Source organism: Sinocyclocheilus grahami, unplaced genomic scaffold (genome assembly GCF_001515645.1).
Source record: "Sinocyclocheilus grahami isolate Dianchi unplaced genomic scaffold, SAMN03320097.WGS_v1.1 scaffold1196.1, whole genome shotgun sequence".
NCBI classification, from domain to species: domain Eukaryota; kingdom Metazoa; phylum Chordata; class Actinopteri; order Cypriniformes; family Cyprinidae; genus Sinocyclocheilus; species Sinocyclocheilus grahami.
Genome location: NW_015506375.1, coordinates 146,213 through 168,236, shown reverse-complemented (window position 1 = coordinate 168,236; position 22,024 = coordinate 146,213). Strand labels below are relative to the sequence as shown.

At 38.5% G+C, this 22,024-nt stretch overlaps 4 protein-coding genes across 5 annotated transcripts; 2 read left to right on the top strand and 2 right to left on the bottom strand.

Moving 5' to 3' along the window:
* Nucleotides 1-800: 800 nt before the first annotated feature.
* On the top strand, nucleotides 801-5,624 carry LOC107567914 (RNA-binding protein lark-like). Its single transcript, XM_016253713.1, has 2 exons — nucleotides 801-882; nucleotides 2,632-5,624. Exon 2 carries the CDS (start codon nucleotides 2,707-2,709, stop codon nucleotides 3,703-3,705), a length of 999 nt encoding a protein of 332 aa, XP_016109199.1. The 5' UTR covers nucleotides 801-882; nucleotides 2,632-2,706; the 3' UTR covers nucleotides 3,706-5,624.
* A 5,037-nt stretch (nucleotides 5,625-10,661) lies between these two features.
* Nucleotides 10,662-12,865, top strand: LOC107567915 (uncharacterized oxidoreductase YtbE-like). Of its 2 annotated transcripts, none has more exons than XM_016253715.1 (2): nucleotides 10,662-11,167; nucleotides 11,639-12,865. In XM_016253715.1, the coding sequence occupies exon 2, from the start codon at nucleotides 11,851-11,853 to the stop codon at nucleotides 12,712-12,714; it is 864 nt and encodes a 287-aa protein (XP_016109201.1). In that variant the 5' UTR covers nucleotides 10,662-11,167; nucleotides 11,639-11,850; the 3' UTR covers nucleotides 12,715-12,865. The 2 variants fall into 2 exon arrangements, with proteins under 2 accessions (XP_016109201.1, XP_016109200.1); XM_016253714.1 differs by having other exon boundaries at nucleotides 10,662-11,171.
* A 554-nt stretch (nucleotides 12,866-13,419) lies between these two features.
* On the bottom strand, nucleotides 13,420-14,991 carry LOC107567916 (bcl2-associated agonist of cell death-like). The gene is made up of 3 exons (XM_016253717.1): nucleotides 14,852-14,991; nucleotides 14,509-14,732; nucleotides 13,420-14,426 (listed from the first exon to the last, which is right to left on the bottom strand). Exons 1-3 carry the CDS (start codon nucleotides 14,979-14,981, stop codon nucleotides 14,337-14,339), a joined length of 444 nt encoding a protein of 147 aa, XP_016109203.1. The 5' UTR covers nucleotides 14,982-14,991; the 3' UTR covers nucleotides 13,420-14,336.
* A 113-nt stretch (nucleotides 14,992-15,104) lies between these two features.
* Nucleotides 15,105-16,589, bottom strand: LOC107567912 (bcl2-associated agonist of cell death-like). Its single transcript, XM_016253698.1, has 4 exons — nucleotides 16,124-16,589; nucleotides 15,829-15,966; nucleotides 15,486-15,709; nucleotides 15,105-15,403 (listed from the first exon to the last, which is right to left on the bottom strand). The coding sequence occupies exons 2-4, from the start codon at nucleotides 15,956-15,958 to the stop codon at nucleotides 15,314-15,316; spliced, it is 444 nt and encodes a 147-aa protein (XP_016109184.1). The 5' UTR covers nucleotides 15,959-15,966; nucleotides 16,124-16,589; the 3' UTR covers nucleotides 15,105-15,313.
* Between the last annotated feature and the right edge of the window lie 5,435 nt (nucleotides 16,590-22,024).

The following is a 22,024-nucleotide window of genomic DNA, read 5'->3' as shown; positions in this document are numbered from 1 at the left end:
TTTAATCCATATTTGAGGAGTTTATTTGCAAAAACAGATTACTTTTTTTTTTTAACTTTAAAAAAAAAAAAAAATTTCTTAAATCATGTTTTTTTATATATTGTGTTATGTGTTAGCTGTATTTTTTTAGTTATGCAATCAAAACAACCCAACTGCAGTTTGATTGATATTAATTAGAATTCAGGATAAACAATTTTTTTATCCTAAATAAAAATAAATGATTTTTGAACATTTAAAAAAAAAAACGGTGTTATCTGTTTTTGTAAATGAACTCTTCTTTTGTTAATAGTTGGGCTGTGTAAATTTGCTTGTCTAGTTCAAATAATTGGGCATTTTGTTGTAAACTGAGCAGAACAATCGAGAGGAAGGAAAGAAAAAATGACACCGGATGCAACCTCCGTCATGTGCACATCTGGGGTAGTTAGTTATTTCCGATTCGCGAACGAATCGTTTTTTCCAATCGGATCACAGATCGGTCCGACCGGTTTTTGAGTAATAGGGGCGAAAGGTAAGTTGCTCCGAATAGCCAAATAGCAGAAATGTTATAAATATGTGCAGAAAATATAAAATATATTTACGACTTGATTATATTAACGTTACACATTTTGCAACACACTACAAAGTTTTACCGTAAGGTACCACGCGTTGACGTAATCACGCGATTACGTAATAGACGAATCATTTGAGCCGGCTCGAAAGAATCGGTTCACAGAAATGAATCAGACTTTCTGTCACTAACTGGGCTCAAACGGTAGGAGGCGCCAACTCTCAGACTGTTGCGCGCTTATGTGACCCTCCCCCAACCCTCAAACGAGGCATTATACCGTCCTCATCCATTATCAGCGAGCTTGTCCATGTCTTCGGTGTAGTTGCGCTTTGGAGGTAAGATTTAAAGATTACACTTTATGAGAGACTTCAAATTCTTTTCTTCATATTTCACCCGTCGATTATAAATACGGTACGACCGTTTGAATGGTCATAATGCAGAAAATGTATTCACTCCGTTGTCCGATAGTCTCTCTCTATACTGAACGTCGTCCTCAAGTGAACCGAGAATATTGAATTGTAATTAATCGCGCTGATTTGTTTTACAATGTGAGATTATTTTCTTAGCCAATGCTATTGGGTTGTAATGTCTAAAGTAAAATATTTTATTTAACGTTACTTCCTCAGTCTGGCGCGAATAGATGCTAGCGTTAGCACGATAGCTTTAGCCGTTGCATGATTGAGATGCAGATAATCTTTTGCTACATTAATCACAGATCTTTTCATCGGATTTTCAACCCAGTTCGAGTTGACTACATAAGATAAAAAAAAGACTGAACCAGAAATTGTCTGGTTTTATACGTTATAGCCTGAAAGTGAAACCATTAAGGCCCTTTCACACGGTATGCGGCAGCCGCGAGTGTCTAGCTCATTCTCAATGGCCGATGGGAGACATGCGGAAAGTAGTGAGGTGTCGTTCGCGAACGAGAAGAGCCGACTCCCGCCGGGGAGAGCCGAATCTTCAACCGGAGCCTTCTATTTTACACCAATTTAGCAATTGTTAATGGTTTGTGTGTTGGTAAGCAATTTTTTTAATTTAGTGTTTTCATAAAAGCCTTATTTTAATGAATATTTTTTTCGTTACCAAAAAAAAAATACACATGCGGCTAATCTCATGGGAGGACAGACTAGGATCATACCATTATATGAAAGCAGGAAGGGGGACACACGCTCCGAAGATAGCGAGTGTAGTGGTACAGGCCAGGTACACAGAGAGACGGGGGAGCCGGATTTAAACGCAAGCGTTGGTTGAAGTTGGAAGACACTGCATTGTTGCAACATCTGTCCCTCTCTCTGAAGAGAGAGTCTTCTCAAAACAGGACAAGAGAGGAGAAATCGCATCAGCACATCCAAGCTGAGGCATCTGATATTTCTGAATGCCATCCTGCACTAAAGACTAAAGTGTTTTATCAAAATTTTTCATTAAAATGTTAAGTAATAGTATCCGTGTAGGAAAAAAGCATAAAAATAAGGATCCAAGCTGAGGCATCTGATATTTCTGAATGCCATCCTGCACTAAAGACTAAAGTGTTTTATCAAAATTTTATTAAAATGTTAAGTAATAGTATCCGTGTAGGAAAAAAGCATAAAAATAAGTCTTTTATGAAAAAACTGAATAAAAAATTGCTTACCAACACACAAACCATTCACAATTGCTAAATTGGGCTAAAATAGAAGGCTGAGTGATACTAAATAAAGAGCCATTTGGGAGCCATAAGAGCCGGCTCTGTTTTTGTAGCATGGTGGCTAAACTATCATTTAGCACAGCCATGTAGTAATTATGTAGTAATTTACAATAAAGCCTATATTTTGCAATAATGACAATACTTAATTATAGTTACATAAACCCCAACCGGATTATGAGGACCCCAATGTGAATCTGACTTCATAATCCAGTAATAATAATACATAGTTTAACTTGTATTCCTATGATTTAAGCATTAATTATTATTAAATACCAGTGGAAAACTATGAATGGCAGCATGGAAGTTGTGGTTTGTTCTGTGTGTTTTACATTTGAAATTCTTGGTAAAGTTGATTTGCATATATTTTGCCTGTTTATTTGACTTTGTTTTTGTTTCTTAGGAACTTCATCGTTCGATACCTTGCGAATCAACCAAAGACTGATCCCAAAACGCACTGCTGTTCTTCCTGTCCAAAATGGTGAAGATATTTGTTGGCAATGTAGCTTCAGCGACCACAGAAGATGAGCTCCGTGCTTTGTTTGAGAAGTACGGCGCCGTGTCCGACTGTGACATTCTGAAAAACTATGGCTTCGTGCACATGGATGAGGAAGAGGCGGCGCAGAAAGCCGTCTCCGCTTTGCACAAGCACGAGGTCAACGGCTCCCGCATCACCGTCGAGTACGCCACCACCAAGGTACGCAATGCCACCAAGATCTACGTGGGCAATGTTCCCGATGGTGTCACCGCTGCCAAAATCAAGGAGCTCTTCCAGCCATTCGGCAAGGTGGTGGAGTGCGATATTGTGAAGAATTATGCATTCGTTCACATGCAGAGGGAAAGCGAGGCTCTGGAGGCCATTTCAAAGCTTAACCACTCCAAATTGGAGGGCCAAAAGGTCTTTGTGTCCCTCTCACGCAGTAACCCATCCAGAAATGACCGAGAGGAGGACTATTTTCCTCCTCCGCCGCATCACTATCCACCTCACCCACACCACCATCCTCACTTTGTCCCCCCACGCCCGCCGCCCCGTGAATACTATCCGCCTCGTGGCCGACTTCCACCCCCTCCTCTCCCACCGCCGCCACCCCGCGCCTACTATGAGCACGATGTGTACGAGAGGAGCCTTCGCCACGACCCGTATGCTGACCCATCCCCACGTTTTTACGATCGGGATCCATACGACCGGCGCATTCCTCCCCCTCAGCGGCCGGTCACGCCTCCTCTCGCCGATCGCTACTACCGTGAGCGCAGTCCTCTTGGCGGTCGCCGCTCTCTCCTGCCTCCGCCTCCCCCTCCACCCTCTTCTGCCGGCTTTTCCCGGGGTTTCGCCCGCAATGGCGCTAGCTCTGCGCCCCCTCCCCCTCCCGCTGCTCCTTCCTCTCACTATCAGCGCTACTCTCTTGGCTCAGGCTTTGATAAGGATGATTATTTGGAGGACAAGTACAGCAATGGCTTCAGCCGTAGCTACTACTAAGCGTTGCTGAGTAATCTAAGAGGGGCTTACCATCAGGGAGTTAGGGGTGATTTTTTTTTTATTTTTATTTTTTTTATTCTGTGATAGTTGTAGCGATTTTAGATATAACGGGTCAATCAGCTAATACTGTACTCATTTAACTAATAAATTTACCTCCGCCCGATGAAGGAACAGCAAATAGGAAGTTAAATACACATGAATTTTTATAGCATGTTCTGTTGTATTATATTTGCCAGGCTTATCGGTTTGAGTTTTCTTTAAAGAATTGTTTTTTGTTTGTTTGTTTTTTTTACTCACACAGTTAATTTTACTCTAGCATGCACTTCAAAAATGCAATAGATCGCTTGAATATATACATTTTTTTTGCATTGATATTTCAACATGCATAGTCTACCCAACAGAAAATTAGTCGTGTTGAATGTTTACCTTTTTGTTTTTTTGGTATTTAAGAATATTCAAGTGTTTCGCACGAGTCAGAGAGTTATTTGGAGGTCATTTGATTTTTGAAAAAATTTTTAAAGGGACTCCATAACCAAAATTTATACTGTTGTGTTTTGTTTTTTTTTTTTTATATAATTTTTTTTTTTTTTTCAAATTGAATCTCATCTCTTGAGAGTGAGACCAGTGGGAAGGAACAGAGAGGAAATGGTTAAAGAGGTTGTTGTGGGCGGAGCTGTGTGCTAACTGACTGATCAACCAATCACATCCTACCGGCTAACCGAGCACATCGCATCTACCAGCCGTTCAACTTTCGGATTCCGCATCCTAGGATAAAGCACCACCGGTCAAAGGAAGCGAACGACTGACCAGCCGCCAACCGCAAAATAAATAAAAAAAAACAACACTGAATCATTAGTGCAATATCTACACTGTATTTCCAAATCTCGTTGTATTAGACAAACAGCTGATTTGCCGACTCCGCAGACTCTGAGAAAGTTTTTAAAGATTATAAAGACTTATTTTGACATCACATTATAATGGACGTGCTTGTGATTGAAAATATTACTGAATACTCAACATTGTTTCCTGTCCTACTTGTACTACTGCTGTTTGCCTATTGTTAGCGTACACTTCTGTTTAAAATGTACGTTTGTAAAAAGCCTGTTTCTCGACTGTTTATCCGAAACCGCTCTCTTTATCATATTGTCCACTCGAGCAGGTTCGAAACTTATGCTTGTTTTGATTTAAACCTATGAAAACAGATTCTTGTTCTACCAGTCGCTGTCATCTTGCCGCCTGAATAAAAATTCGACTGACTCAGACGCAACGTTTTCATGTCACTCGTTTTTAATTGAGTCTCTTTAATTTCTACCTCATGTCTCACTCGCTCACGTTATCATTCGTATAATAGAAATGTCCTTTGACTTGATCACTCATGTGTAAAGTGCCAAATAGATTCGTATAAAAACTGCACTTTCCGCTTGAACCCTTCATATAAAGGCCAAAGGCATTCAATTTAAACCTCAGTAAATTAAAGTCACTTAATCTTCTTTTTGTTCCACGATGACCCCTGGCCAAGATTAATGAATGTATGATGCTCTGTTTCGAATTACTGTAACAGCTTGGTGTGGCTCATCAGGATGGGTGAGTTAAAAGTGAAGGTAAGTAGCATTTCAAGCTGGATTGTTAGGACTTTTGTTCTTGTCACGTTGCACGTTATTGTATGTGTCTGTGTGCTAGTAGAGCCTGTTTGACTTGCTTTAGTTTTTTCACTGGTGATATTATTAGAACAGTCACATACTGTTCCTGAAACGCTTCATCCTGATGTGGATCAGTGCAGTTGTTTCATGATGTCCGTCAAGTGTTTCTAAAGTGACTGACCTCTTCTCCTCCCAGCCATTCAGTAGAGCTGTACTGACATAAGTCTGTACTCCATAAACTACTCCTTAACGTCAAACTATACCTTTTATGTTTCTTCCCTTTCTTGTGCTACATGCCTCATTTGAAGTACTCCAGTCACCAGCTTATGACTTCTCGTACACGTGTTTCTAATGGGAATGATGAGTTTACTTTGAGATTTAGTGAATATAAGCAACTTTTTAAATTCCTTAGTTTCATTGGCTGACTTTTGCTTAGCATTTCTAATGATCGTTTAAAGGACAAGGTGAATTCAAAATAAGTAATACCAAAATGTCATGTCATTTCAAGATTTTAGGGTAGTGAAAGTAAAATCTAATCATAAGTACAAGATAACAGAAATATGGACTCATATATGTAGACATTAAGATATTTGTCAGGAAACCGTGTCATTTGTGTGCTTTGTCTCTGTGATTTAATATTAGTATATATAGGTACTTATTATTATTATTATTATTATTGTTTTTTTTTTTTTACTTGGTCACATAATGGATTTGAAGTACATTTAAAATTATTGCATTTCTAAATGTTTGTTGTACATCTCAATGTTTGTCTCCGTCATTATAATATTTTAGTTATGTAAAGACAATATTTTTATTGAAATTGTCCTTGTTCCTTCAGTTTTTTCCAAACTGTTATGCTGTAAAATAAAATATAACCATTGACTAATGTAGAATTGCTGCACTGATCACCGTCCTTTTAACATAAGTGCAGTAGGTCTGTATATAAATTACTAACTTCTAAATAATCTTGAGTTCAAATTATTCAGAGATTTAGCATTTAACTGCTAGTGATTTGCAAGGCAATAACCATCTATTTATAACTGAAAAACAGTTATTATTATCCACTAATCTGAATATTGTGGTGCAAGGCCGTCCTACAGGTGCAATGAGGTAAAAAAAAAAATATATTTTATTAAATTGTTAGTTTTTTTTCCTAGACATTTATTGCACACATGGGTACTGTTTTCTGAGAATGACCCATATAAGAATGAACATAAGATTATTTGATTTCAGTCTGATAAAGAATTTCATACAGACAGTAGTCAGTGAAGCCTTGTGTTTGAGTAGGATATCCTGTGACAGCAGATCAAATGTGCAGTTGTGGGAGGTTAGGACTTGTTTATCTGGGCCCGTATTCACAAAACATTTTATCTTACCACTAAGAGTTCTCCTAAATGGCAGTAAAAGTTTTTAGCTAAGAGTTTTCTCTTAAAACCTATTCACAAAGCTGCTGAGACAAACTTTTACTAAGGAATAGAGAGAAATCTAAAAGGGGTCATCGGATGCGACATGCACTTTTACAAGTTGTTTGAACTGAAATGTGTGTTGGCAGTGTGTGTACACACAACCACCCTATAATGATAAAAATCCACCCAGTGTTTTTTTTGTTATCTGATTAAATGTTTTCCCCTTTCTCAAATCGAGCCGATCTCAGATGCCTGTCTGTATGATGTCACACAGACAGGCCCCTCCCATGATAGTTTGATTGACAGTAGCGTTTCAGCACAGACTGGACTGGTGTCTTACCTTAGACCCACCCTGTGCGCCATTGTTTCACCGTTGGAGCAGATGTAGATAAGAATGACTCCTAACAAGTGACTGAGGTGTTCTGTTGTTGGATGTAATAATGAACATAGCAGTCGTCATTAACTCCCGACATCTGAGCCGCTGAAGACGCAGAGGATTACATTGTTTCTGAAGGGAATGCGCCCCCGATCTACATAAATGCGTCTTACGTTTGTGCGAATCATTCATGATCCTGCCTCATCTACAGAAGAAGTGAGTATAATGTTTTGTAATGAATCTTTGCAAATCGCCTATCTTATTGTGTTAATTAGCAAGTTTCACAATGAATGCGGCCAAAGTAAACAGTAAACGGTGTCTAAAAGCAGCTTGGAAGAGAGGGGCGGGGTCAGCAGAGCTCATTAACATTTAAAGGAAAATGCTACAAAAAACGGCTTGATCTGAAAAGGTGTTTTTTTTTTGTTTTTTTTTACACTACCATTGAGAAACTTAAACCAAACTATGTTACAGACTTTTCATTAGGACCCTAAAGAATCATATCAACTTGTGGAAAATGGGCATCCTATGACCCCTTTAAGCTAAGAATAAGGGCGGGGTTGACCTCGTTGCTATGGATGCTGTCAGCCTATGCACACAGTGATTGGCTGATAGTCTGTCAGAGATTTATTCATAGAAATATTGTAGAGCGCAATATTATGTTGCCATATTCAAATAAAGGTTTAAAAATAAAAATGATGATTGCCACATTCAAATAAAGATTTTAAAATGCAGACTAAATGTCTCTAATTAAACAAGTATATGATCAGTTAATTGTCAGTCTCTTACATGTGCTGCTTGTAAACTATTAGCGGATATGCATATAAACAGCCTTTTAATTAACAGAGTAGAATAATCATGACCGATAGTAAGACATGCAAACATCAAAACAAAACAAAAAAACTGAACACAAGAACAGCTGTTACTTCTTGCCCAACTGGTTAAAGCAGCACTATGTAACTTTTTCTGTTCATTTCAAATTCATCAATCTGCAAAAAAAATATATAATGAGCGAGTACATCATGAATTCATCTTCTTCCAAACCGCGCTTTTGTCTTATTCCGAATCACTACTGTACACTTATAATAGTACTTATATTTGGACTATTGTAGCCTGGTCGGGTCGTCACCGCTGCGGAGTAACACATACCTGCGTGAATCGCCATAGACATAAACTTAGAGAAGTAGCTCCGGTTGGAATGTTCTTCCGCGGGATGTGTGCGGTTCTGTTTATTAACCACTAGAGCGCCAAAAGTTACATAGTGCTGCTTTAATGAAAACAACGATATAATCAAAGTAGTTTAGGGTAGTTAGGGTAACCTCCAAACCAAAGGCCATACCTTTTTTAAAAGGTCATTATCATCAAATGTTTCTAAAATGTTTACATTCCAAGGCAGATTGCCGGCAACAGCCATTTTAGGATAGTTTGTGGCTTGGTCTTAGTGACTTAGGAGTCCTCTTCACTACTCCTAACGTTTCACAGATTTAGGAGCTAACGTTAGTTTTAGTGCTAAAACGCTTTGTGAAATACTCTTAGAGCAATAAATTTAGGACTGACACGCCCATTATGTTTTAAGATTTTCTCCTAAATCGGCGAGTTATGAGCTACTTTTAGCCTTAAGATGTTTTGTGAATACGGGCCCTGGTCTATTAGTACACAGAAGAGCACTATAAGAAGTTCATAGATTCAGAACTATAACCTTCAAAGAACAACAAAGTTATCCAAAAGAAATGCACAATCTCTAGGGGTCTAATGGGGCATTTTCTCACCTTTAGACAGTTTTTCCATAATCGGTGCTGTATATAATAAACCAAACTATGTTACAGACTTTTCATTAGGACCCTAAAGAATCATATCAACTTGTGGAAAATGGGCATCCTATGACCCCTTTAAGCTAAGAATAAGGGCGGGGTTGACCTCGTTGCTATGGATGCTGTCAGCCTATGCACACAGTGATTGGCTGATAGTCTGTCAGAGATTTATTCATAGAAATATTGTAGAGCGCAATATTATGTTGCCATATTCAAATAAAGGTTTAAAAATAAAAATGATGATTGCCACATTCAAATAAAGATTTTAAAATGCAGACTAAATGTCTCTAATTAAACAAGTATATGATCAGTTAATTGTCAGTCTCTTACATGTGCTGCTTGTAAACTATTAGCGGATATGCATATAAACAGCCTTTTAATTAACAGAGTAGAATAATCATGACCGATAGTAAGACATGCAAACATCAAAACAAAACAAAAAAACTGAACACAAGAACAGCTGTTACTTCTTGCCCAACTGGTTAAAGCAGCACTATGTAACTTTTTCTGTTCATTTCAAATTCATCAATCTGCAAAAAAAATATATAATGAGCGAGTACATCATGAATTCATCTTCTTCCAAACCGCGCTTTTGTCTTATTCCGAATCACTACTGTACACTTATAATAGTACTTATATTTGGACTATTGTAGCCTGGTCGGGTCGTCACCGCTGCGGAGTAACACATACCTGCGTGAATCGCCATAGACATAAACTTAGAGAAGTAGCTCCGGTTGGAATGTTCTTCCGCGGGATGTGTGCGGTTCTGTTTATTAACCACTAGAGCGCCAAAAGTTACATAGTGCTGCTTTAATGAAAACAACGATATAATCAAAGTAGTTTAGGGTAGTTAGGGTAACCTCCAAACCAAAGGCCATACCTTTTTTAAAAGGTCATTATCATCAAATGTTTCTAAAATGTTTACATTCCAAGGCAGATTGCCGGCAACAGCCATTTTAGGATAGTTTGTGGCTTGGTCTTAGTGACTTAGGAGTCCTCTTCACTACTCCTAACGTTTCACAGATTTAGGAGCTAACGTTAGTTTTAGTGCTAAAACGCTTTGTGAAATACTCTTAGAGCAATAAATTTAGGACTGACACGCCCATTATGTTTTAAGATTTTCTCCTAAATCGGCGAGTTATGAGCTACTTTTAGCCTTAAGATGTTTTGTGAATACGGGCCCTGGTCTATTAGTACACAGAAGAGCACTATAAGAAGTTCATAGATTCAGAACTATAACCTTCAAAGAACAACAAAGTTATCCAAAAGAAATGCACAATCTCTAGGGGTCTAATGGGGCATTTTCTCACCTTTAGACAGTTTTTCCATAATCGGTGCTGTATATAATATGTGACCCTGGAGCACGAAACCAGTCTTAAGTCACTGGGGTATATTTGTAGCAATAGCCAAAAATACATTGTATGGGTCAAAATTATTGATTTTTCTTTTATGCCAAAAATCATTAAGATATTAAGTAAAGCTCATGTTCCATTAAGATGTTTTGTAAATTTCCTACTGTAATATGCATTGCTAAGAACTTCATCTGGACAACTTTAAAGGCCATTTTCTCAGTATTTTGATTTTTTTTTTTTTGCACCTTCAGATTCCAGATTTTCAAATAGTTGTATCTCGGACAAATATTGTCCTATCATAACAAACCATACATCAATGAAAAGCTTATTTATTAAGATTTCAGATGATGTATAAATCTCAATTTCGAAAAATTTACCCTTGACTGGTTTTGTGGTCCAAGGTCACATATGAGAATGCAATAAATACGATGTATAGTATCTTACAATGGAAATAACTTTGATCAAGTGTTTCATATTTTGCTTTAATGCTCATTTCCATGTATGTGCTTCTCATATCCGTGAATAAAGGCAACATGCTGGTTATTTAATCATTTTCCTGTGTCGTGGATTTGTTTACCTCATTGCCCAGCTATTTCCCGCAATTCTGCAATCGTCCCTACCCCCATTTTCCCCGAACACACACACAATACAAGAGTAACTGACCATTACTGATGGTAATAATAACTGACCATTTAAATGACCACAGCGTCAATAAAAGCGCCCTCCGCTGCCCGAAAAGAAATCCTGCGTCCATCATCTCATTTCAGGAAAGCGGATGTACGGCGTCACGTGCTGTAAGAGCACGCGGATCCTGTCGCAATTTGGCGCGCTTTGTGTTTGAATTTGCACAGCGTTCTGACTCTCCAGTCAGCTCTTTTACGTGCGTGAGTATAAACTTTAACTTAAAACAAAGTTACTAGTACACGTAGTAATACGCAAACATTCATTGCTCACATTTCTAAGATTCTGATTATATAACTTTTATGTATGCATGATTATCATTATTTAATATAAAGCGGCTAATGGAGCTGTAGGTCTTCTAGTAATATCTCCATTAATTCTTAAGATTAAGTGGTGAGCTATTAACCTTAATGACTTTAAGCATAGTTGGTCTTTAGTTAGCCAATTTAAACTTAAATTCATTAGCAAGCCAAAGAGACAAGGTCAGGAAAATAATAAATAACTCTACCTTCTCAGAATTTACAAACCACAAGCTACAAGTTATTGATCTTGTTGTGTACAATTCATCTTTGTATATTTTTTACCTCATAATTTCCAATAAAATGTTATAATCTTTTAGAGGAGCAACAGACTTCTCATTTAGTCATCTTAAACTGTTCTTTTCTTGCAGTTCAACCAGTGGATAGAACCAAGAACCCATCCTGCATTTGATCTTTTTCAATAATTTATGTCCCTCGAATACACAATACAGAAGAAAAAAAGAGCTGTCATTACTTTCTATATCGTGATTTTAACCAAAGAATTTAAAAAAGTGGCAGAATTTCTTTAAAAAACCATATTTTTATGTTTTTTCGGGGCTGAATTGTTTGTAGTGTTATAAAAATGATAGTACCATCAGTTACGTTGATGTCAGGAGTACAAATGCCACTTTTGGGTTTGGGCACATACAAGCTCCAGGACCATGAGCAGCTGAATAAAGCTGTCACTTCTGCACTTCAGGCTGGATACAGAGCCTTTGACACAGGTGCAGTTTATGGAAATGAGGCACATCTAGGGCAAGTCCTCAAAGAGCTGCTGCCCAAGTATGGCCTAAGCCGTGAAGATGTGTTCATTATCAGCAAGCTTTCCCCATTAGACCATGGGCCGAGGGCAAAGGAAGGCTGCCTGAGGAGTCTGGAGCAACTAGACTGTGAATACATCGACCTCTATCTAGTGCACTGGCCTGGGGTGGAGGGTCTTGACCCAGGGGATTCTCGTCATTCAGAGTATCGAGCGCAAAGCTGGGCGGCCCTAGAGAAGTTCTACGCCAGCGGGCGATTCAAGGCCATAGGGGTTTCAAACTACACTGCAAAGCACATTATGGAGCTGCTCATGAGTTGCCGCATCCCCCCAGCGGTTCTTCAGATTGAGTGTCAACCGAAGCTGATCCAGAGGGAACTGAGGGAATTATGTATGGAGACAGGCATTCATTTCCAAGCCTACTCTTCGCTGGGTAAAGGAGCTCTCCTGAGGGAGCCCGAGGTACTGGATATAGTGAGGAGCTGTGGTCGGACCCCTGCCCAGGTTCTCCTGAGGTGGGCTGTGCAGCAAGGCATCTCAGTTCTGCCTCGGTCCTCGCAGCCGTGCAGAGTGCAGGAGAATGCACAGGTGTTTGACTTCCAGCTAAGTGAGATGGATATAATGAGGCTGGATGCCTTAAACTGTGGAACAAGGTTTTGTAAACGAGACTCTAGCAAAATAGCTTAAGCCTGAACATATGACAATTTCTTTACTGATCCCAAGGCATAATAAATGTAAAATCCAGCAAATTAAATTATCATTGTGAATAGAGTCAATGATGTGATGCTTGCTTTAGTAGTAAAATAAATAAAAATGCAATTTTTACATGCAATGACTTGAATACACCATTGATGAGCATGTGATTTATGTTTGTTTGTTTTTTTCAATTAAAAGTCAAAAATATGGTCATACGATGTATTTTTATGCATAGTTAACCTTTTTTTGTGCATGGTTAATTTAGGTTGTATAAGGTGGTGACCCACCAAAAATTTATATTTGAATTAATGACAGAAAAAAATGATTAATACAAAGATTTGCCTGTCTTCTTTATCATGGACACTTTGACCAAATAACATAACACTAAATTCAGCCAGAAAATCTTTTATTTTGAAAAAATGATAGAAAAAAGATAAAAACGTGTGATTGTTTTAAAAAGTATTTAAACAGTTCATCCATTACTCAATCTATGGGAACGAGTATAAATATGTACAAGGAGCTTGAAACAGGAATGAAAGTATCATCAAGGCTGTACAGAAACAGAACTTGTGTTGTTCATCTGCACATACGTTTGGCAGAAATTAAATGTTGTTTTACATACAAGACCAGCAGATGGAATATAAAAAGAAAAAATCCAATAGAGACTACAGACAACTCTACCAAAAGATAAAAACGTGTGATTGTTTTAAAAAGTATTTAAACAGTTCATCCATTACTCAATCTATGGGAACGAGTATAAATATGTACAAGGAGCTTGAAACAGGAATGAAAGTATCATCAAGGCTGATAGTACAGAAACAGAACTTGTGTTGTTCATCTGCACATACGTTTGGCAGAAATTAAATGTTGTTTTACATACAAGACCAGCAGATGGAATATAAAAAGAAAAAATCCAATAGAGACTACAGACAACTCTACAATCAAGAAATATGTACATGAAAGGCAGTGAGGAATTGTTTTCCTGGTGACATATCCAAGTATAGTCGGCATAAAAGAGATGGCAGAACAATTGATTTCATCCAATCTTACTAGTTATTCACCACAACAGTTTGGCATTAAAAAACAAACCTGAGATGCAGCAACAAATGAACTGAAATAACTTTACCCGTATTATTGTTACCGTCACTAACCTGTACTTCACACAACTGACTTTATCCAGTGTCACAGTCCTTGAATTCTATTTACATTTTGCAAGCAACCGCTCCAGCCTTTATACAACAAAACGCACATCTATATATCCATCTATAAAATACATCATAGAACACATTTCTTTGTCAAATATGAATTTAATACATATCAATAAATAGTTTTTAAATAGAGTTTCATTTTTTGAATCAGTATATAGAAAGATTGTCCAATGAACTAATATTTTAGAAGAGATTGTCCCTCTTAAGATTGTCAAATTGAATTAACACTGACAATTCCTTTATATAAACCTACGTTATTGCAGAGGTTATACCATTCTCTCAGATTGGTTTTGTACTAGCTTGAGCACATTGATTGACAAAAAGGCCATGATGGTGATCAGACCAGCCTTCATCTGAGTGCAGCTCTCTGGTAACTGTTCTTATGCTGTTTAAAGCATGGCTACTTCATTCTCTGCCCTCCTCTTCTTTGGAACTCCAGAGGAACGAGAACCATCCTCGGTAGGTCTGTTTCTGGCTGTTCGCTCTTTTGACCTCCTAGGAACAACGAAACGACTTAATACTAAGTTTAAAGTCTATTAAATAGAAATGCATTCATTGTACCATATGGCAAGCTCACCCCTTTGTCGAGCCATGTGTCAAATTCATCGCTCATTCTCCTCAGCTGTCGCCCGTACTTCTTTGCTTTCCACAGAGCAGCAGGAGCAGACTGAGAACGACCTCTGAATGGAAGTCCATCTCCCGTTCCTCCGTTCTCCTCCACCAATGCTCCATCCTGGGGCTCTGCTTCCTGCCAGCGGCTCACCGTATACACCTGAGACTCCGAATAGAGCCGCACACGCCCTGCAAAAGCACGTCGTCACATGGTAACAGAAACATTCGTTAAATCTAGGTCAATCTATAATGAATATCCTGAAACTCTGACCTGTTTAATGGCCAGTGTGGTTCTCTGAAGTTCTCACCTTGAGGAGAAATGTTTGGCAAGGTTTGATCCTGATGTTGTCCTTGGTTTTTGATTGTCTCTTCTCTTCCTTTCTTTTTGTCATTCCAGGTGCTGGAATCATCTTGATGGTCATGCAGTGTGTTATCCATTGTAAGAGCTGGTGATAAGAGAATAGTATGATATTAATATTGCAATTTAAAGGGGATAAAACAATTCATGATCTAATATTATTTGGTATTAAATGATCAACTTTAATATTTTAGAAGAGATTGTCCCTCTTAAGATTGTCAAATTGAATTAACACTGACAATTCCTTTATATAAACCTACGTTATTGCAGAGGTTATACCATTCTCTCAGATTGGTTTTGTACTAGCTTGAGCACATTGATTGACAAAAAGGCCATGATGGTGATCAGACCAGCCTTCATCTGAGTGCAGCTCTCTGGTAACTGTTCTTATGCTGTTTAAAGCATGGCTACTTCATTCTCTGCCCTCCTCTTCTTTGGAACTCCAGAGGAACGAGAACCATCCTCGGTAGGTCTGTTTCTGGCTGTTCGCTCTTTTGACCTCCTAAGAACAACCAAACGACTTAATACTAAGTTTAAAGTCTATTAAATAGAAATGCATTCAGTGTACCATATGGCAAGCTCACCCCTTTGTCGAGCCATGTGTCAAATTCATCGCTCATTCTCCTCAGCTGTCGCCCGTACTTCTTTGCTTTCCACAGAGCAGCAGGAGCAGACTGAGAACGACCTCTGAATGGAAGTCCATCTCCCGTTCCTCCGTTCTCCTCCACCAATGCTCCATCCTGGGGCTCTGCTTCCTGCCAGCGGCTCACCGTATACACCTGAGACTCCGAATAGAGCCGCACACGCCCTGCAAAAGCACGTCGTCACATGGTAACAGAAACATTCGTTAAATCTAGGTCAATCTATAATGAATATCCTGAAACTCTGACCTGTTTAATGGCCAGTGTGGTTCTCTGAAGTTCTCACCTTGAGGAGAAATGTTTGGCAAGGTTTGATCCTGATGTTGTCCTTGGTTTTTGATTGTCTCTTCTCTTCCTTTCTTTTTGTCATTCCAGGTGCTGGAATCATCTTGATGGTCATGCAGTGTGTTATCCATTGTAAGAGCTGGTGATAAGAGAATAGTATGATATTAATATTGCAATTTAAAGGGGATAAAACAATTCATGATCTAATATTATTTGGTATTAAATGATCAACTTTGACTGTTAGATGAATTTCTTCAAATTGAGACTAGCATTCGCTGGTTTTCCTAAATACATACCTGTGGATCTGGACGAATTCCAGGACAATAGATATGAATGTGCTCGTCTCAGTTGTCAGTGGCACTAGATGCTATTCCTTCTTATCTCCAGTACGCTTAAGAGTTGCTTCTCCAGTTCTCAACATATATTGATTGCCTCATGGCATGTGACACACCCAAACAACAACAATAGCTATAATTGCTACTTTATATAAGTTTCATATGTCCAAGGTTGAGTCGTGCTCATCTGAAAACGTCGTCGGCCAAAAATAATGGAAAAAATATCCCGTTTTTCGTGACATTTAGTCGAAATGATTGTCTTCTCGCCGCAAGCAGTAGAGTGGCAAATTTCCAGTCCGGTTGTTGTTATCACTACAGTGTGTATGATCTCATTTCGGCTCGGATATTGTTGTTCGTGGTCGTTTACAGTAGCTCTCCGCTCTCGGCCAATCAGGGCGCTTTCGGCTTCTTCGATCAGCCAATCGCAGCCCGCTGCTAGGGTGTTTTGGGCGCTCTCTGATGTAACGTCACTGTTGCGATAGGGTTTCGCGAGCCTTTACTGTCCCGTGACTTGTTTACCTCATCCGGGCCCCAGTCTCGCGGAAGAGGACGCAGCCGCCGCCGCCGCCGCCGCCGCCGCGAGAGAATTTGCAAAAGAAACACTTCGTTTAACTTTGTTTGCTTTGTGTAGCTCAAAACAGTGCAATTTAGTTGGTGTTGCTATCCGTGTAATAACATCAGTCTTTGTACAGAGAGTATACGCTTTGTTCAGTTATAATTTAAATTAATTTATTATGGAGAGTAGCCTACTTATTATTGGTCTTTACCCTGAATGATTTGCTGTTTATTATACTGACTTAAGTGAAAATTATTTAACACTTGTATTCATTTATATGTTTTTGGTGTAATTTCTGTTCAAGAATTGTGGTCACAATGTGCACTTTCTCCGTTTGAACTGTAGATGGCAGAAGAGATCTTTGTTGAGTCAACAGAAGGAGTCGGTTATTTCTTTGCTTATGACTCATGCCTGCAGAACACAGAAATATATAGGTTTATAGGACCCATTACTGTGTATTTTACTGCATATGTTAAATATCTGATATTTTTACTAAGCATATAACGCTGTAGAATGTCCGTGTCTGTTGTACATGCAGGTCAATTTCTTTTTGTAGCTATATTAAGACATTCTTGCAGGAACAAAATTGAGAAATGGTTGCTTGATAAATATCATGTTATTCCTGTCAAAGACATATAACGTGAAGGCTCACTTTTTGTGAGATGGATATTCACATTTGATTTAGCAGTTTTAGTTCTCTGTCATGTTTTTCCCAATGTGAATGACTGACAGAGTATGGCTCTTTTAAAACACACACACACAGATGTGCACATCCAAATGAGCATTCTGCAGGTGTTTTAGTGAAATTTATGTAAATACATAAAAATGGGTAAAAACAATATATAATGCAGCCAATTTGCCAACTGAATTTGTGAATACAACCTTGCATTGAATTTGAAAAAGATAGATAATGTTTTTGCAGCTGGCAAAAGATGTAGATAGCGAACATTGACAGCATCCTGGATGGACACATGTTTGAGGTCCTTGCAGAGTAATAAAAATGAAAGGTCCTACTACTGTTTATTATATTGTTAATACTGTTATTATCATTTTTGTGTTTTCATTGCAGTGACAGTGCTGCAATAAAAAATAATAAAACACTATTTTAAACCAGATATGCTGGGCTTAGCTGGTTTGAGATGGTCTCCAAGCCTGGCCAAGCTGGTCCAGGGATGGCTTAAAAGTTTAAAAGTGCCAACACCCTATAAAATCAGCCAACCAGGACAATGAGAAACCAGCTAAGACAAGTGAACCAGTTTAGGCTTTTTTTTTCTCAGCATGGGAATTTAATTCCACAGCCACACTGTAAAAAAAATTCCGTAAAATTTACGGTAAAACACCGGCAGCTGTGGTTACCGGAATTTTACCGTAAAAAATACGGTAGCAACGTTTTAGGTTTTAACTTAAATTTACAGTTAAATACCGTAATTTCATTAACTGATATAATGTTAATATACCAACCTACTGAAGTACTGAAATCTGTTTTGTACCTTTGTAATACACTGATAACCACCAAATGCAGGAGGTGATGAGAAAGTCACATGATGAACCAAAGCACATCTCAAGCAGCTTTTAAATAATAACTTATTTAGAAGGTGCACAGTGTCATTCACACAAACACTAAACACCATCATGGTAACACACATGACACTGAAATAATGCAATAAACATTCATTTAACAACATTAGGTGTAACACACAACCCTAATATACAAAACTGATAAGAAAAAACTAAGAAGGAACATAGTTATTTCAACAAAACAACATCAAATTTGAAATGTAACGCAGGGAATTCTGGGAATGTCAATTTACGGTTATTCACTGTAAATTATACAGTATTTTTCACTTCCAAAAACGGTATACTACCGTAAAATTTATATCCAATACATGTAATGTCCAATACAGTTTTTCACCGTATATAGTAGGGGAATTTACCGTTAACCATTTAACAGGTTTTTACTGCAGCATTTTTACAGTCTTTTACCGTTAAATTCACGGTCATTTTTTACAGTGCAGAGACTTTGCCTTCAGGTAATTTTCCTTAATGTAAAAACAGAGAAGTGCAGAAATGGAGTTCTTCAAATCACCCTCTTTATTCTTCAACCTATAAAGGAAGATATGTTTATATTCAAACATTCTGAATTGGGACGGGGGGGAAAAACTGAAGAAAATGTACTAGATGCTAACTTTTTATTACATACAAGTGATTCAATTTTTGATTCTTATTGCTGACAAGTGATTCAATAAAACTGCTGCTCACCTTTGGACCACTACAGTTATTGTTTGCAAGGTGTCATTATGGAATCAGTGCCACCAGTAGATCGAGGGGTCAGAGGGTACAACGTTGAGGGTACAAAATTAATTTAGCCCTTCTAATGTGCACGTGTTTTTACACTCTAGCCAACGTAATTAGCAGTTCTAATATGTCTATGCTACATCAGTGCCAATTTGATGAATTGTCGTCCAGTGTTGGCTCGCTCTGCCTGCTAGCGACACTCCGGCAAACCTGCACGCGTTGTAGCAAAATGTCCCCTCCCCTCTTTCTGCAGTCCACGCTGCTTTTCGCACCCTGTCTCGGACTTCTGCACAATCCCATTCGCTGAAAAAAGAAACTGTTCATTTCCATATGACCTTTTCCAGCGTACCCCGCCCGTCTCCTCTCCTCCATCCGCATGGCGAGGCTGATGTTGATGCTGATGCGAGCGTATAGTTAGCATCTTCTCATTCACTCCCTCTGGCTCCACACGTCCATGTGCGGCTCTGATCATTCTCCTAATACGTTCCCCTTTCTCTTTACCCTCCACTGTATAATATAATCTCCGCTTTTTATACAAAGCCTATTTTTTTTCCAGCACTCTCTTTTTCCCCCTAAAATCCCATTGCTGGAAGCAGGCGTATTATTTTAGGCATTTTTCTAGTGTTTGGAATTATGTGAATGGGCTGTAGCTGGTGTTACTAAACATCTGGAAGATCTTTCGTCAGTTACTTTTTTACTCGAATTCGGTTTTAAATCACGTCTCGTCTTGAACGTAAAACGCTCTTGTGTCTCGCCGCGAGATACAGTTTCTTAAATCAGCCTGGCCTCGAGTCTACAACTTGATTGGATTGTGCGTGTTTATGTTAGTTGTTTTCATTGTCTGAACTGTCAAATGAAGAACGCCACCGCTGTACAGCTCGCGCGCATCACCGCTGCTCCATGGAGACTTGAGCCGCGCGCACCGAGCGCATTCACTGTGGATTAAACCGAACTACAGAAGAGCAAGTCAACAGCGAGTGTTGGAGTCCACCGGAATACACACACCATCTTTGTAAGTACAACGAATTTACTCACCACACCACATTATAATGTAACGAATACAGTATTATTCATTGTTACCAACCAGTCGCGAGGTTTAATATACACACATCTAGCGAATCAATTGCAACAAATGAGTAACAGACCGCAGCCTCCATGTTTTCAGGTTACTGACGATTCTATGAAAAGAAACTATCACGTTCAGACATCCCAGATTTATTAAAGATTATATAGACATTCCTCATTTAAACATGCATCTTTTTTTTTCAGGTGCAAAGTTGCTTGACACATTTCTCTCAGCCTATACAGGAGCTACTCAACAAAATGAACCTCTGTTAACGTACGTCTGTCTGTCAGAGCAGGTAAGATTGACTTTACTCATGTACTAAAACGGTTCAATTGAGTTACTATTCTGTACGCATATAGCTACAATTCCTTCTTAAATGTTTCGCTCTGGCCTCGCATAACTAGTAGTAAGCGCCACATAGTTTTCATACTGGCTGTGAATACTTAGCAGGCACAGTTCTCATGGAAACGCTCTCCTACTCTCACTACAGAGGCAGCCCACCTGTTTCAGATAAACATAGAATGTGATACCAGTATGCTGTGGTATGAAGGGAAACCCTCAGCTTCCAGATGCACTGACTTCAGATCAAAAACTATGCCTATGGGGAGCTTCTTCATTTAAAAAAAAAAAAAAAAACGCTGCTGTGCCTGTCAAAGAACCATCCTTACTTATGCTTTCTCAAAATTATATCTGTTTTATGCGGCCAGTGTAATGCAGATGTCTTGAAATGTGCATTCTTACGGGGGTGGGTGCATTCTGCAGTTTCATTTACGGTATCCTTGTTCAGCCTGGTGAACAAGCTCCTTCTGTTTTTCCTCAATACAGAATAATCCCCAGTCTCAAGGAGAAGAGTTTACAGACAGAGTTACCCACTTAAGTTTCGACTTAAACTCTCTGTTTCTGACATAGTCTGACAAGAACGCCATTGCATATCAAGGACATTTGAATTGAAGTAAAGAAGCCTTGACTTCTAAAGGAAAGCTGTGTGTGGAGAATAACATGTGTGAGGACTTGCTGCCAGTTGCGTGGGTGCAGCAGGCAGATGAGAGCTATGGACATATGGTAAAAAGTTCATCTGGATGACTGATGTGTTGTTGGGACGTGTGTGATACAGAGCTCAGCGGACTGAGAATAGACACTTTTGCCAGCATTTTCTAATTAAAACTGCACACATGTTCTTAAAAAGGAGCCAGGCATCTCAAACATTCAGAGTAAGGTAATGTCCGGGCCATGGTAAAGAGATAAAAATTGAAAAAAATGAATATTCGGCAGGTATTTGTGAAGTTAATTGCAAGTTAATTAACTCACAATGTGAACTTAAGTTTCTGGAACCTGTTTAAAAATGTTTTGTTGTGAATATTTAGTCTAGACTAAAAAAAAAACATTGCCAAACGCAAATAATAAACTGCAGCAATATATATAATCTTGCATGATTAGGATAGCAAAATTAATGTACTTTAGGAAGGAGAAAATGCTTCCCATATTTTTTTTTGATGATCTCAAAGCTGAGCCATCCAAAAAAAACTTTATGGTATTTTGATGTGAATCCATCTGTCACTTAGTAATTTGGCTGAAACTAAAACAACATTTGGATCAGTGTTTGTTCAATGTGTTAGGCTGTTAAATCACACTTCTGCTATTGTTTATGCATTTATAAAATTGTCGCTTGTCCTAATCAGCCTGTGTCTTGTTAATAATTTCACAAATGGACCCTTTTCACATTTGGACGTTGTCATATTTGGGTCAACTTCTATAGTGGTGAACGGAAACTACAACAAATATAATTTTTGCGTTCTCAGTTGCCCCAACAGCAAAAAAATTGAGAGATTGATTATGTTGGTCATAGAGATAAAGATGTCAAACTTGCCATTATTCCCTTTGTGTAATTCAATGCCAACGTAAGAACACACAAATTACAATGTTATAAATAAAATGTACTTTTTTT